We start from the raw sequence: 16,538 nt of genomic DNA on the forward strand, positions 1-16,538 counted from the left end.
TTTGTCAAGTCGCATATTATGCTGCGAGCTGAGGGTGCTGCGTGCGTTAACATGTGTCAACAACAGAAAAAGCTTTCGCTCTCGAGAGCCGGTGCTAACGGGCGGTACCTACTCTCTTGAAATCATGGGTTTTCATTGGTAGTGGTGCTCAAACAGCAAACAGTGAAGCTTCGCTCATTCCGCTACGTTCAGTCTATGAGAAACCGCCGTCGAGTGAAGGTGTGTCGTTACGGTATTGCGAAAATCGTATATTTTTTCTTCAGTGTTATGCATTAGAACGCGCGGAAGGGTGAAAAAGCATTCAGAAAAAAACCGCTTGCATTAGTTCCCTCTCTGTCTGTGTTCTTCTTTCGTTTCGTTGGTCACCTTCTTCCGTCGTCGGTGGCGACGAGTGGTGGGTGAACTGAGTGGCAAGACGTCGTGAAAAACATCGCTCACCATCATCCACAAGAGAGGGAGGTGAAAACTTGGATCATCTGCCAAGTTTTTTGTAAGCAGTGCGGGATTGAGTGAGTGATGAGAGGGGTGTTTTCGGGGGTGAATAGGAAGAAAAAGTAGAGGTTTTCTAAGCTTGTGGAGCCTCATCAACGTTGGATTGGGAGCGCTGTGCGTATTTATGTTGTGCGGGGTGGCGTGAAAAAGAAATGAATGAACCCCTGATACCGAAGCTAAAGGCAATTTTAAAACTTGACGTACAGATTTTCTCCCGGCAGTGCGATCAATAATGTTTAAAAATTATTCCTAGGGAAATTGTCTGCGCATATTCAAACATACATAATCAAGCATTACACATATTTTGTCACGTAACGCGTAATTAGTTAGGAAGTAAATCATGTTAGCTATAATAAATTTATAACAAATACATCACTACACGGGTGAATTCTGTAATGTCAAGTTTGGCAACGTATAGTTAAATATCAGTGTTGTGCTACAGGGAGAGAACTTGCATCTACTGATTTTTGTCCAACAATTAAAAAAATGAGAAGAATGGGAGATTAATTGCACGTAAATGTCGCTCACTGCGTTTAGGATGCCATATGAGTGCATCTAAGCAGCCCACCATAAGTTGGGATTCCACTGACAAAAGGTGGGTGTGCTGCGGCGAACATTTGACAGTGGCTCCCGTGGTTGGTTCCTCATTCGAGTGTGTTGGTGTTCGTTTCTTCCACATGATACGGGTTTTGATTGCTTTTGGATCTTATACTTGAGTGTGTGTTTTGTGCTCCCAATGCGCTCAAGTCAAGATGGTATGGTAATTAATTTTTAAACAAATAGGTAGTTAAACAACCGCGACAGCCAAACAGTGAAAATACAAAACTACCCAGTGGTATTTCATTTGAGTCAAGTGAAGTGGAATAAAAAACGGATACATACCGTGAAGCCTAAAGTTAAAAAATATCTATGTAAAAGAAGAAACCGTATCAAGAGCTGAATTTTTAGTCGACTGGAACGAGATAAGCAACAAAGTTCGCAATAAGTAACGCGTTCTTCTGATTGCTTCCGCACGAGTGCAATTGCAGTGACAACATAGGATAACATTTATGGATTATCACTGATCGACTGCTGCTTCTCTTGGATTTGACCGGCGTTATCGTTAAACACGCGACGATGGATATAAAGGTAAGTTGTTTAATAATTACAGTAAGGATCCGATTTTGTCAGCCCTTCGATGAATTTTAGGCTGACAAAATGGGGAACCTGACAAAATCGGGTCATATTATTTAGTTCCTGTTTTTTAAATTTTGACGTGTTACATGGCTACATGGACTTCTAAGAGGGCGATGGACATGGCCGTAGCCAGTTATTTTTACCAGGGGCTCCCTCCTTGCCTTATATTGGTAATATCGGATTTTAACACTTAATATAAGGCATTGCCATTGCCCCTTCTGGCTACGCCCATGCGTGCATGACATCGAACATCATCATCAATTTTAATGTAAACGTGGTAAAACATGACGATAACAATTTTTTGACAAATTTAAAATTGGCTGACAAAATCGGGTCAAAAAGCTGACAAAATCGGGGGTAGACAAAATCGGGGGCAAACAAAATCGGGGGCTGACAAAATCGGGTCAGTACTGTATTATGATTTACGTCTTGGGAACTAATTTTATAATATACTAGTGGTGCCCGCAAACTTCGTCTTGCCATCAAGTAGGCTGTTGAAAAACGCTATGGATCGTCCCATACAAAATGACAGTTCCGTTTACTCTCGTTTTTCCTTACTTTTCCGTTGAATATCCTGGGATTTTTATACATACAAACACGTCGGAACCCATGAGGAACAAAACACAGAAATTATCGTTCAAATACGTTGCCCTGTTCGCTAGCCATTTCGTGACATACAAACATCACTCCATTTTTATTTATATAGATATTAGCAACATTGTTACTGGTGACTCCTAACATTCTTTAAATTTTCAACTTTACTATGCTGTATATATTTTTCTTCTTGGCATTACGTCCTTACTGGGATAGAGCCTGCTATTCAGCTTAGTGTTCTTATTAGCACTTATATTAAATTTAAGTTATGTTTGGACGGGGTTGGTGGTTTGATGGTCATCGCTTCTGCTTCCAAAGCAAAAGGTCGTGGGTTCAACCTCAGGCCCGTCCCTTTCTCATACTTGTTCTAACATTATTTCTAATATAGCTATCTTTCTCTATCTCTCTTTGTCTTTATCACGCAAAGATCATTAGTTCTATTTACCATACTTACCATACCATACTTTACCAGTCCCATCTGCATTTTCGTCAAATTGGGTTGATATTAATAGGTGAATTTCGGCGAACAAATTACTTCGAAGAGAAGAAATTATCTTCCATTACTCACCAGCAAGAATTTTGTTTTCCCTTTAAAGAAAATTAGCGTCGGGTTCGCCTACAAATGTCAACATATTCTCTATTGATCTTTCAGCTGCACTAGCAAGACCGCACGATTTGTTCAATAAAATAAGCAATAAACACCAAGTCAAATTGTCCCATAACGAAATGTAACCGCAAATCAGTTCCACTTCAGATTTCCGCACCCTGTAACTCCAAAATGATTCGTGTTTTGGTTATCTTTATATTTTTCTCGGAAATATATCGTAGTGAGCGAATTGTGAAAGTTTCATCAAGATTGAAACATTTATTTTTTGCGCAATTTTCTGGAATTTTTTGATCATATAAAACGAGTTTGCAAGCTTTTCAGCTCATCTTTTCAATGCCTACTTTTTACAGATGGGACTGACTTACGATTCACGGTGGTACCCATGTGATCGAATACCTCATCCATCACTAACAAAACGCTCCTACTTCCAAGGTAGCTGGAAATTCAGGAGATTCTTCGGTTTTCTAGTGAAAATGGCTATCTAAGGGGTCATGCACATATTATGTCACGCTCCAAGGGGGAGAAGGGATCAAGCCAAGCGTGACAAGCCTTATGACATATTTGGAGGTCTCATACAAAAAGCGTGGGAGGGGGATGGTGTCGAAAAAGCTGAAGGTTTGCATGACATAATTTGTGTACCATCCCTAATTAACATTCCTTCCTCTCCCTGATGGGCATAAGAACGTGGTCGGCGCCGTTATTGATCTAGAAAAATCAATGGTTGTGTGATTGTACTATGGTGATGATAAAAAAAAACTGAGACGAGACTCACGGAGACGGTCTTCTTTTTCTGTGATTGCTAAGTTTTTTTTCTTATTCCACTCTGTGTTTATATCAATCATGCGTAAGCCGTTCAAACTCTCACATTAACATCCCAGCAAAAAAACATGGCGTTTGTATAACACCGAAGAATAAATAGCCTGTCGAGTGAAATTTCATGCCAACAAACGTAGCAGACATTATAACTGGTATTTTGTTTAGATTTATCAGCAACTTTGCAAAATCTGCTCCACTGGCTGAGGATTTAATTAACAGTCTATTTTGAAAACAATACTTTTTACTTTTTCAGCCATAAAAACGACGGGCTACATTTGACGTTTCGTGACAGCGAAATCTGGGCTGCATATGACGTTGATGTTTTTTCTCTTCGTGAGTCTCTCTCAGATAAAAAAGACTAATATAAACATAGTAATCGGGTTTAGAATGGGTACCACTTCTAGTACTGCATTTGGTCCCAAGTTTAACAGATCGCAGTACGCTTTTCACGGCATTCTAGATTTTTCTCTATCACTTTATGTGCCTTAAAATTCAAGGAACATGGAGGTCTTTATTTCGTCTTTGGTAAAAAGCTTAGACCTCCATCTGAGTGGTTATATGTGCAATATCACTATCCTGATTGATCATGGAGTAGCAACTACGAAGCATGTGTTCCATCAGTTGATCGTTTATATCATACTTAATATCCTTCAATGTTTTTCCAGGTACCTTTTAAAACATATCTCCATAGATTATTTCTCGATTACGTTTTAAAATCATCAATTTCATACGGGTTTGAGAAAAATAATTAAGAAAAATCACAACCTATCTTCTAAAACTGTTTTAAAATTAATCAACTTTTTGACATTTTTTGACGTGTACATCGCTTAAAATTTGCATACAATCAACTCGCATTCAAAAACTATGTAGTTAGTTTCTATTATTTCCCACCACAATTTTATTACAAAATGATAAGCCGTTTTATTCAGTTACTTGCGACGTTTTTGCACCAGTGTAAAATCGACTCAAGTAGTGTTTTGTTTTGATCGTCGTTAAGTCATTTGGTCTCTCCATACAACGGATCGGTGATAGTAGCGGTTCGGTTGCAAAAGTTGAAAAACTTACTTACGCCATTTTGTAAATCTTGAATTAAACGTAAAAGTGAAAAATCTTGTTGGCTTAAAGTGGAACGCGTAGCATTTCGTCTGCGACATACATAGGACTGTTTGAATAAGTTTTCGAGGCTGAATTATTCGAGACTGTGAATTATTCCAAAAATTCTTCTATGCGTTCCTTCAAGGAGTCCTCCAGGAAAATCTCCTGTATTTCCAATACGGAATTATCCTCTTAGGAGTTATTTAAAAACTCTTTCAATGCTCAGTAGAGCTATCCTGGGTTTTGCTATGTAATTTCTACAAGGATTTCTGATACATCTGATCTCTGATAAAATTTGTTATGGATAGGAAATTTACTTCCTTTGCCTTCAGTGCATTTAGTATAGAAAAAGGATCAAGTCTCCTCAAATAAAAAAGTATATATTCACAAAAAAATTTGGGCAGCACCATATATTTTAGTAAAATTTTTATTTGCATTGTAAAATGCTATTGCTTTTTTCAGTTTCTTCTACATTAGTGCATGTATCCCTAACTTTTTTCAAACGGCTTATGAGACATGTCGTTGAAAGAACTAAATTTTGAACACTTAACACAATTTAGAATCACTTTGTATTGTATTAGAAACATGTGTTCCTAAAAGCTTAAATATTGACGAATTGTGATTTCTCTGTAGAGTTACAGACCCATTAAAACAAATGGATCAAGTTTCTCCAGTCTCCCTTACGCTCAATTAAATTTACTTTTAATCAACTGAAATACAGTGAAATTCCGTTTTGGCACACATTCATTGAATTCACAAATGTAACAAATTTAAAAATGGATTTTTCGGCGAATGAAGCTTTCAAACTCAAAATAAATCACAAGGTTTATTGAGTTAAAATGATTGATCAAAATATCTATAATAGATATTCAATTTACTGTGACATGAAAGCCTGTCCGATCAATATCAACAAGTTAATTTAAAATAAAAACAATCTTCACGATCATGACTTTTAAAAACGGATCCACTTTTCTTTTTCTTATCGATTATTTTACTCTTGACTGCGCTTATCGCGTCGCGGACTCTCACCTTCCGCACCACCACAACATACAACGAAAGCGAGCGCAACTGCCCTGCCATCAAAAGTAATTAGCGCTCGATCACTACTAAACATCGCTCGCGCTTTCGTTGTTAAACTGGATCGCTGACTGAATAACTGAGCTGAAGGCAGCGCAAATGCAAAACATCTCGAAGTCAGTTTTATGTTAGGCGAGGCAGGCGAAGAAGCAAGTAGCGAGCTAACAGATCAGAACGACGAGGAAAATGGAGCAGAAGAAGAAAACGAAAAAAAACATCGCACCTTATAGCATACGCATGAGAGCTGGGGAATAAGATGCCCATAAAAGCATAAGCGTCCCATATGGATTTCAAAACCAATATAATGTTGCGCTGCAAAACTCTTGTTTTATTCCACATTTATAAATCGAGAATTAACACACTTCATTTGGAAATATTGTGGATAAATATGTCGTTAGTGTAGCCCCTTATTGAAAAATAAAGGCATAACACTATCTATATGAATTTTCAACCCTGCTCACTGCCTACTTCACCATATGGGACAGTTATGCTTTTAGGGGCAGTAAATTCGTTGCCTGAATAGGTTAAAAGTTGGATGGTGGCTATGAGGAGCGGCTTCGTGAAGCAAGCGGAAAAAGAGATAGGTATGAAACTGAAACACTGAAACCTTGCGCTCCGTGACAAAGAAATGAGTAACACGTATTCAGGCACAATATCATATACACAAGTGTGATGGCGGGCATGTGCGAGCAAAATTTACGTACCGGGTAGGGTGGATGACGATTTTAAATCTAGACTAACACTCGGAAGCACTGTTCAAACGTAACGGAGTAGAACATTAAAAAAGCATATTTGTATATTATTTTCTAATATTGGGCTGGCACACCAAGCCGTACATTTCAACCTGGAAAAATTACTGTTTTAAAGTGTAACTTAATTTAAATTTAACTTTAATTATATATTTTTTAATTTCCAACGATAAAAAACAAACATCTGCATCACTTCAGGTTTATGATGGTACTATACCGCTCATTCAGGATTGTTTTAAACGGACAAATTGCAATTCACACAGATAATTAATAAATATTGTTTTATTATTATAAGAAGTTTAAATGAGAATCATGTGATAAAGGTTATAACAGTTCGGAAAGTGTACCAGCATTCGCCACATTAAGAAAAAAATATTGTTTCTAAATCAATTAAAACATTTTTGATTACTGAGGCAAAAGTTAACAATGGTTCTTCTCCAGCACATAAGAAAGAAACTCTGACAACACTGTATGAGTTTAACTTATCACATATATAAACAAATACAATTTCATCAAAGTACAATAAAGTTATCAATGAAGTTGTGTTTTAAGTAGTTTTGAACTAATAGGAGCCGGATCCCATTCTTGGAACTTTTGATTCACATCGGTTGTTTTTTTTAAGCTACTGAGCTCATATTCGCCACAATATGCGTAAAGTTTTAGATTCGCCGAGAAAAGAACACATGCCACAGTGAGTCATGGAAGTGCCCAAGGAGTTACAGTAAATTTCCAGTAGATTTATTTTGAAATATTTTCAAGAACTCCTCCAGAGATCTCTTTAAAAATGCTTTGAGGGATTCTTTGATCAAGAAAATCCTTCAGCAGTCCAACACTGCAAGCTGTAGTAATTTCAACAGGGATTACTCTGAAAGTTTTCCCCGTGTCTATTCCAGGATTTCTACCAGTCATATTTTCAATAATTCTTCCACTAATTTCTCTAGGAGACCTTCCAAAGATTCCTACGGGAAATCTTTCAAGTAAATCCACCATATTTTATTTAAAAATCGTTTGAGATTTAATCCCGGCATGAATTCCTTCTAGAGATTCTGTGCAATTTTTATTCCAGTCATTTTCATACGTCTCAGAAATTGCTTTAAAACATTGTTCAGTGATTTTTTCAGAAAATAATAAAAAAGTTCAACCCCAGCAAACTCTACAGCATTCCAGTAATTGCCTTGATCCGATCATTCTTACGTCAAATTACTGGTAGAAATTTTGAAGAAGTCCTTAGCGGAAATCTTGTAGAAAATCTTAAAAACATCCATGAACTACCACTGGTGAAATTTTTGTGTGCATCTTTTGTGCATAAAACACACGAATTTCAACTACCAATCACTAATTTTTCAAATTTACTTTAATTCTACACGATTGTGTAGAGCATTTCTAGTTTAACATTTAACCATCGAATTTCAACTTCAATTTATTCAAATCAACATAATGCTATAACAATACATTAATTTGTTTTTTTTTATAGCTGTCTTCAGTTTACACTACGTTGTCATTTGAATATTTTCATTGAAAGGTTCATGTTTGACTTCTGCGTTCCTGTTTAGTCTCTTTATGGTCTTTTTTACAGGCATGAGGGCTTTAAAGTTCTTAAGATAATCTGTCGCTACCGTCTTCGTAACTGGAAAATCGTTCATAGAGCCAACCGAAAAATCGCCTCGGTGCCTATTGGGACGTAATGTCAAGAATTTCTTCCTAATGTTCCATGGCTGTAGATAGGTGTAAGAAGAGTCGTCATAAATAATTTATACTTAATATCCTTGTCGTTGAGTGCAAACTTTTGCCTATGCCTCTATGAGTTTGCGTCTGAATTGTAATACTAAGTGTTATACTGCCTGAAATACAAATGATTTTTGCAGCAATTTAGTAATACTCTTAAAACTTTTTTGATATGCGTGTAATATGCCACAGTTTAAATCGAAAATAAAATCATCTCGATATTCGAGCTACGAAAAAATACACTAAATTCCAAAGGGTAACCTCGTGATATGTATCATATTTCCCTTGGAACACATAGCTAACTTAGTGACATCGTATAGAGGAAGCTTTTAGGGTGCCGGTACCAATGGTTGTAATGTACCAGTAGATTGGACTATGAAATAAAATGTATATTTCTCGATAAATATGACATGGTGGATAGATCGCCTCTAATTTAGTCAATTTGCCTAATTTCGGCTTCTTATTTTATCATAAAGTCGTATAAATAATTAAGTTTACGCAAAAAAAAAAAATGCTCCATTGCACCAGTAGTTGCCGTCGTGTTCCAGTAGTGGATCATCTGATGAAAGCAGTTTTTTAAATAGAATAAAAGAATGAAGAAATGTCCCACAGATGATCTTTATGCTTCATTTCAAAGATTGTATTTGCTGCTACGAGGAGAACACGTTAAACCTATGTAAAAATCAACTATTTTGTTTAAAATTTCTTATATCATTCCTGCACGACTATTACTGGAGCACTAACGTAACTACTGGAAAACGTGTACCAATAGTGCCTCAAGCGATTTTATGTTCAAAAAATAATTTTATTCTTATATTTTTCCCATATACTAGAGGTTGAAAACTTTCTGTTGAAACCAAAAGATCTCTGTTAGGGCTTTTCATTATTATGTTATTATTTTTTATTTCTTTGCTAATCCACTAATATCACCGGCACCCTATTTAAAGTTAAAAAAATTGACAGCTTTTTTAAATTTGGCCACCATCTTGAATAGAAGTATTATTGTACGGAGATTTTCAGATTGGACACGGCGGGCGGTTCTAAACCGCCGTTCCTCAAATCGCCGTCAAAATCGTCGGTCGATGAAAGAGAAAGATGTATTCGACACTCTGACCATTTTTATACACCTTTGCCGTTGGTGCAACACGTACGTGAGATTGCCTTTTCACTACCACGATTTTTTTGTGGTTTGTTTTGATTCCTTTTGACAATTTTTTTTATGTTTCCTATCCTTCGAGCTGGAGGGAGGCATATTTGGAGGGGCGTTCTGATGCATATTTGGAAAATTTGATTTTGGTAACGTTTCCAATAACTTTGATTCCAATCAAAAATTTAGAAATTTGTTCGAAACTGGAATTCAATGTAATAATTATATCTAGAATCGTCTCTTCACAGATGTTTTATGTTTATCGTGAGTAACTGCGGGCCACAATCCTAGTGAGTAGGAGGGTATTCAATTGGAGTGCCCCTTGAAATTTACCGCTGATTTCGAACCAGCTCAGGCAATGTGCCTTCGAATCCATCTTCCAAGAAAATTCACAATAATTTAGGTGAAAAAATCTGGTGGTCATTTTGGATTTTGACGCCATCTTGATTATAAGTAGTATAATGAGTTTTTCACCTTGTGTTAGACGGTTTTCAATTATTGAATTCGTTTATTCATTACTACTAGGATCAAAGATACGTCGAAGAATCATACTTTTATTAAAAACACATTATCAAAGAAAAATCCTATTTAATAACCTGTTTTTGTGACTAATTAAGCTGAAAAGTAGGCTCGGTTTCTGTAGGGACGTAACGCCAGGAAAAAAAAATAATAAGAAGAAGAACCTGTGTAACCTGTTGTCAGCATAGAATATTTTCATCATGAAAAGAATGGCTTTGCTTTGTAGCTGCAAACTTTATCACTATGTGAAGAAATAAACAGATAGTTGCAATTGACAGAGATAAGTATTAAGGTAAGATAAGTATTAAATGTTGTATAATTATCATGAAGGACCCAAGTAACCATAAGCACTAATAATAAGTCCTTAATCAGCATCATAGATGCGTACACGCATCATAATAGCACCACAAATGCTTACACACCTTATAACAGCACTTCCGCTGCATAGAAACCCTATTACAGCATCATTAATGCTTCTAAGCCTGATGCATACAGGCATTAAATAAGCACTATATTGGCTTTATATTCGAATACAGGGCATGTTTAAATGCCATCCATTATTTTGACAGATATACCACGTGATTTGTGTTTGCATGTAGTGGTAAGAGGGAGTCAAACATAAATCTTCTCACTGCTACAATTGCAGGTTTTATGACGGGGAAAAGTGATGGTTTAAATTGGTCACTTTTCTTTCCAATACTATTCATCTTATGTGGCCATAGGAGCAAAAGAGCAGGACAACAACTCAACAATACGGGTGTCGCAGGTTCGAGACGCAAAATCATCATAAAACGAGGATCAAAATGTGGCAATTGCAAGTTCTCAAAAGGATGAAAACTACCAAAACGAATATGTCTGATACGGAGAAATACTATCTGTATCATTTTATTACATTTTTTGCATACTATTAGAGGTTTCCGTTTTCATTCATTCATTTATTTACCTCGTGTACCAGTTGCTTGGCCGCATATGCGAAAGCTCCCTGGCTGCGTACGCGAAAGCATAAAATATTCGCCCTAAAAACCTGGCGAAAACAACTAACGTTTCTCACGTGGTCTTATATCAGCATTAGTGGTGCAGAGAAGCACGGTTATATCTTGGCACTATAATGGCACGCTATTTCGCCTTTTCTGGCATTATAATAGCATTATATGCGTATATAAAACTGACATGCATCAAATGATTACCCTATATGCGCATATAATGCTGTTACCGTGCCGCATTATCGTGCTTACTGGTTACTTGGGGAGCGAGTAATATCTGTGCTGCATTCTTAAGTAGGTAATCATAACAATTGTTTTAGATTTTTTCCGACGTTTCGACTCTTATCCAAGTCTTCTTCAGGGGGAGAATACTGATAAGTCGTACGTCGTATCATCTGTAATCTATAATACGACTAATATTCTCCCCCTGAAGAAGATACGGATTAGAGTCGAAACGTGGGGTAAAATCTAAAGCGGTCGTTTTGATTATTGTGCCTGACAGGAAAAATCTACAGTACGCGAATATCTGGTAATATCGATATACCGCCGCAGTGATAGTGAAAATCACCGAATTTTGCAGATTTTGAACATTCTCGTCCTGTGGGAATGAAAAAATCCAAGCCTACTTAAATTTCGACATTGCTTTTGAATTCCGCGTTACCACCGCCGCTGGATGCGGATTTAATATTAGCGCCGCAATACCCAAGACTGCAGAGCCGAAATTAGTACACGGAGAAAATGTTTTCCCTAAAGTTTTATGTTTAGGGGTCGTCCATAAATGACGTAGCTTTTTAGGGGGGAGGGGGGTCTTCACGAATTTGTGACGAAGTGTGACGAGGGGGAGGGAGGGGTCCTAGCTAGTGGACGTAGCATTTTGAATCAAGTCCGTAAAAAGAAAGGCGCTGAGAAAAAATGCATACAATTATTTTTTATTACATTTCTTTTTTTTTACTTATAAACTTGGGTTATAAAATTATGATTAAGCTTCAAAACATTCATATGACAAGATTGAAAAAATATCTATGAAACTTCAGATTTTCTTGATAAATGCAATCAAACAGATGTTTTGAAGCTTTAAATAATTATGTGAATATTATATTATATTCGTGTCCAAATTAATAAATTTATAAATAAACGAAATAAGTTTAATGAATTGATTAAAAATCAGTGCTCTAACTACTTGGAGTACATTTTTTTGCCATTTGTTAACATGACATAAAGTCACACGTTTTAGTTTTATCCATATTTTCTGTTGGGGCTTTATTTCTTCAAGAAAATAAAATATGCTCTTCTTGGCAAATATTACATTTAAAGCGAGATATTTATTCCGTGAATGATGCCTTCAATGTTGCATGAGATCTCCACCCAATCAACTCATTATTTGTTTTGATATATCAATTCTCTTGATGGAATAGTCTGAATATTAATGAGGATAATAGATTCGAGTGTTAATACAATTGCCCTATCATTCAATTTTATTAATAACTCGGTTATTTGTAAGATTAATTCAGTATGGAAACGATAAGGAAAATCAACTGAAATATTATAAGAGATTATTGTATTTATATAATAATCGCTAAAATTTTCTAAACATTCCAAATATTTCAAGGTTAATCTTTTATGTATCTGGCCACTGTTTGCTGAAATGATTTGAAATTGGATAATATTAACGATGATTCATTTCAAATTAATATATTTTCTTGATCATCTTCATTGAAATCTATTTCCCAACAACGAATAATTTAAAAAAAAAACAATCCTTTAATATAACGAAATTTTTGTTCAATATATTATACAATATATTGGACCCTAACTCGACAGTAACGAGCTTCATCAATCCAACCAATTTTTTTCACATTTTTTATAGTAAACTTGTTTTTTATGGTAAGAACAGCAATAGTAATATAATTTAGTCTAAGAAACTGGAAACCAAAACCAAGGAAAATGTTTATTTAAAACTTTTCCAAATTACTTTTGAGCGCTACTGTATATCAAACTGTTAGAATAGATTATCCTTACATTTCAGTCAGTAATCAATATTAAACTTTGTATTGAACTTCTCAATTCCAATTTTTTGTTTCAACCCAGTCACTAAGGAAAACAAATAAAAAAAATATAGGGGGGGTGCTCGATATGCTACGTATTTTCCAGGGGGGAGTTCCAGCATTTGTGACAAAATGCTACGAGGGGGATGGGTGTGTAAAAAATCAGTGAAAAAATGCTACGTCATTTATGGACGGCCCCTTACTGTACTGAAAATTTGCTGTCGGTGTCGATGAAACGATTGATGTCGGAAATAGAGTGAGCTGCATCTACTCAAAAGGGGTTCTTTGGCCCAATAAACCATTTGTTTGTGAATGTAATTTTCGTATGGTTGGGTTGAAAGATCTCAATTGTGCTTTAAATCATCCCAACATTGTGTATATTTCTTTGTTGAAATTAAAGGTAAACTACTTACAAGGGGGACCTTGGAAAATTAACCAAAAATGTGTAATTGGGCTACGGAATTGCGTTGAAACAACCCAAAATTGAGTAGAACGGCGTCTCCGTGTAACTTCAATACTCCCATATCAGTCGAATACTATTGATTTACGTTTATTTTTATAAAGATTCTTAATTAAAAAGAACGGGATAATGTTTTTCAATATAAAATTTAAAAATTGAGTTTTTGAAAATATTTAAAAATCAAATTATTAAAATAATGATCTCTAACTGTCGGTCATGGTTATGCGTTAAAACTAATTCATTCGAAATTTAACTATAAAATGAGAGAAGATTGAAATCAAACACTAATATCAATAAATATAACTGAAGACTCTGTGTCAAATTTTTGGAGTCATTAGCTCGGTGATAATCATTCCAACGGAGCGCACAAACCTCAATGAGTGGTGCAGCATATAGTTTCATGTCTGCCTACATTTACATCGATAAGCCAAACATTAGAGACAGCTTTTTCTTAGTTTGAGCAGAGCTTGTGTAGGCCACAAACAAGTCGAAATCGCAGAGAGAGAGCACAGCGCTCTCCTTGAATCGGATCGGATGGTCAACAACACGCACGTTTAAAATAGTTATACCGGATTGAGTAGGACTCAAACATAATCGAGGTTTTTTGGACCAACACGTAATTTGTGTACGTTTCTCACGTCCTTCAAAATCGCACCAGTGCAGAATTCTTCTTCTTTTTTTTTAATTTTTTTGATACACAGGGGTACTCGATATTAACAACTAACAAAAATCTTGAAATTACGTATAGGGGAAGGGGTGGTAAAATGAACACCTTAAGGAAATAATCTTGTTTCTGATAGAAAAAAGAGGAATTTGTAAAGTTCTATCGCACAACATCAAAAATAGGGATATAATCTATAGCAGCGACATGGATTCAGACTAAAATAGCTAAATTTTCACATATTTTCATCGCTATCAAAAAGCGATGCAAATGTTCATTTTACCTGCACTCTGTGGGTAAAATGAACAGCTGTTGGTGGTAAAATGAACACCACCGCAAAAACGTGAGCAAAACAAATATTTCTGAAAATTTTCATTGCTCCCCCGAAATACATCCATTAATGATTGTAACCCATTCAAAAAGAATTCTAAAAGTATCAGATTTGACATAATATCATAACGATATTCACCTCACTGAAAAACCTCAAGTCTTCCGAGCTAAAAGTTACGTCAGTTCTAATTTTCAAACGTGGTTTTCTAAAATCTTAGTTTTCGTTGATATTTTCACTTCAATTGACCTACGTATCAACTCGAACACTCTGATTCATGCTCTAAATCGTCCGTGCGTGATAAAAATTCATCGAAATTTGTTTTTTCTCGGTAGAAAGCACGGTGTTCATTTTACCACCCCTGTTCATTTTACCACCACTTCCCCTACGTTGCAGTTGGATTAAATGGACAAATTTGAAAGAAATTTGCGTCTAAGTAACACATCTTCTCGGTGAGAATCGACTCACGTCTCCCAATTTCCTAGACTACGCCATGAGAGGGCCCATGATCGAAGAGCTCAACCTGAATTCGATTTCAACTCAATCGCGTGGTCCTGTTTCTCAAAGCACACTTCTTACGGAAGAATTAAATACCCTAGTATGTCGTAAAATGTATGAAAAATAAGGAAAAAAATAGCACACTAGCAATTTTTCAGGATGTGGGAAAACTACACAAATGATTTTTATCCGGATTTGTGTGACCCGGTCTCAATTAGGTGTAACTTGTTTTAAGAGTGCGCGCGTTGGACATCAGGGCGAGAGAAAACGAAATCTAATAAATCGTTTTCGCAAATAACCTTCCACTGGAACACTGAAAACCCATTCTGCCTTCTTTTTTCTGTATGTATGCCCCGAACGTTGAATCTGTCTCGCCGCCGTCTTGGGGAACCGATGGATATGGTTTCAAGTGGTAAAATTTTTCAACCAATAAAATTACTGCAGATTTCCTGCACAAGGGGAAGCGATCGGAAGGGTATTGTTATCCGTTTTTACGCGGGACTATGCCGAGAGCTAACGGTAGTACCGTTATGACTCATATTCCGAACACTTAAGGCCAACAGTGACTTCAAATGCATCTGAAAGGCATAAATTAGCTGATATTTGTGTAAATTTCAATTGCTTCGCAAAGTCTAACTGTTAGCTGATAAGTGTGTCGTCGAAAATGTTTATTTAAACCTGTTTAGTATTGTTTTTACGTAAAAGTTTAAAACCACATTTTGATTCAAATGCCGAACACGGTGTTCATTCTGTCTCATATTCCGAACACCTTGACTCAAATTCCGAACAGCATGAATAAATCGCATTCAAGGGAATAATTTTGCAAATAAATTTATCTGAGCTTATTCTACTGGTCTCAAACTAGAGAATCATAACTACTGCCGCGGTATAAGTTATATTGAAAACGTTGAAATTGAATTGCAATTGATTGCCATTTCCTTGTTATTTTATGACATATTTCAGTGAAACATTTCAACCAAATCGCCATACAAAAACCGAGTGTTCGGAATATGAGTCTGTTCGGAATTTGAGACAAAACGGTATGTAGCACTGCTAGGTGGATGCAGACGACGATCGTGATTGTGCGGTTTCTCGTTTCTAAACCCACTCCCAGTGGAATGGTGCGGTGAAGACCGGGTGATTGTGGTGAAGAGCGTCGCGCTGCTCGGTCTCGATCAACGAAGGGCGAAATGAAGCACAGCAGAATATAATTAAGTTTCCACTAAAGATCGCACAGTGAATAACATTATACGGTTAATTGCAGTACCGATGATTGACTTTTAAATTCACGTTGATTTGCCCGAGAATATGTGTCAGCACGGCTGATAGCTTGGATTCGTTTTGTGTACATGGTTTGTGTTTGTATCATGACGTCATTAAAGCTTAAATACCTGTTATCACGAAACGTTGTAATACAAACGAAAATAATAATCATCTCTTGGCTTAGATAAATCATTCGAGAAACTCTTTGATCTATATTTGAAACAATTTCAAGGGAGCAACTATAGAATTTCTCCTGGTAAGGTTTAGACTTGAACATGCCAACGCCTCAGACCCATTTATATT

General features: G+C 36.2%; 1 protein-coding gene across 6 annotated transcripts in view; it reads left to right on the top strand.

Moving 5' to 3' along the window:
* Positions 1 to 189: 189 nt before the first annotated feature.
* The window catches only part of LOC5575335 (AT-rich interactive domain-containing protein 5B), an 88,659-nt gene continuing 72,310 nt past the window's right edge, over positions 190 to 16,538 (top strand). Inside the window, exons 1-2 of one of the 6 annotated variants that reach the window (XM_021853808.1) lie at positions 190 to 232; positions 1,276 to 1,620. In XM_021853808.1, the coding sequence (XP_021709500.1) occupies positions 1,609 to 1,620 (12 nt within the window). In that variant the 5' untranslated portion in view covers positions 190 to 232; positions 1,276 to 1,608. The other 5 variants (XM_021853805.1, XM_021853806.1, XM_021853810.1 and 2 more) reach the window with 5 other exon arrangements.

The sequence above is a fragment of the Aedes aegypti genome, chromosome 3 (assembly GCF_002204515.2).
Source record: "Aedes aegypti strain LVP_AGWG chromosome 3, AaegL5.0 Primary Assembly, whole genome shotgun sequence".
In the NCBI taxonomy this organism is placed as follows: Eukaryota; Metazoa; Arthropoda; class Insecta; order Diptera; family Culicidae; genus Aedes; species Aedes aegypti.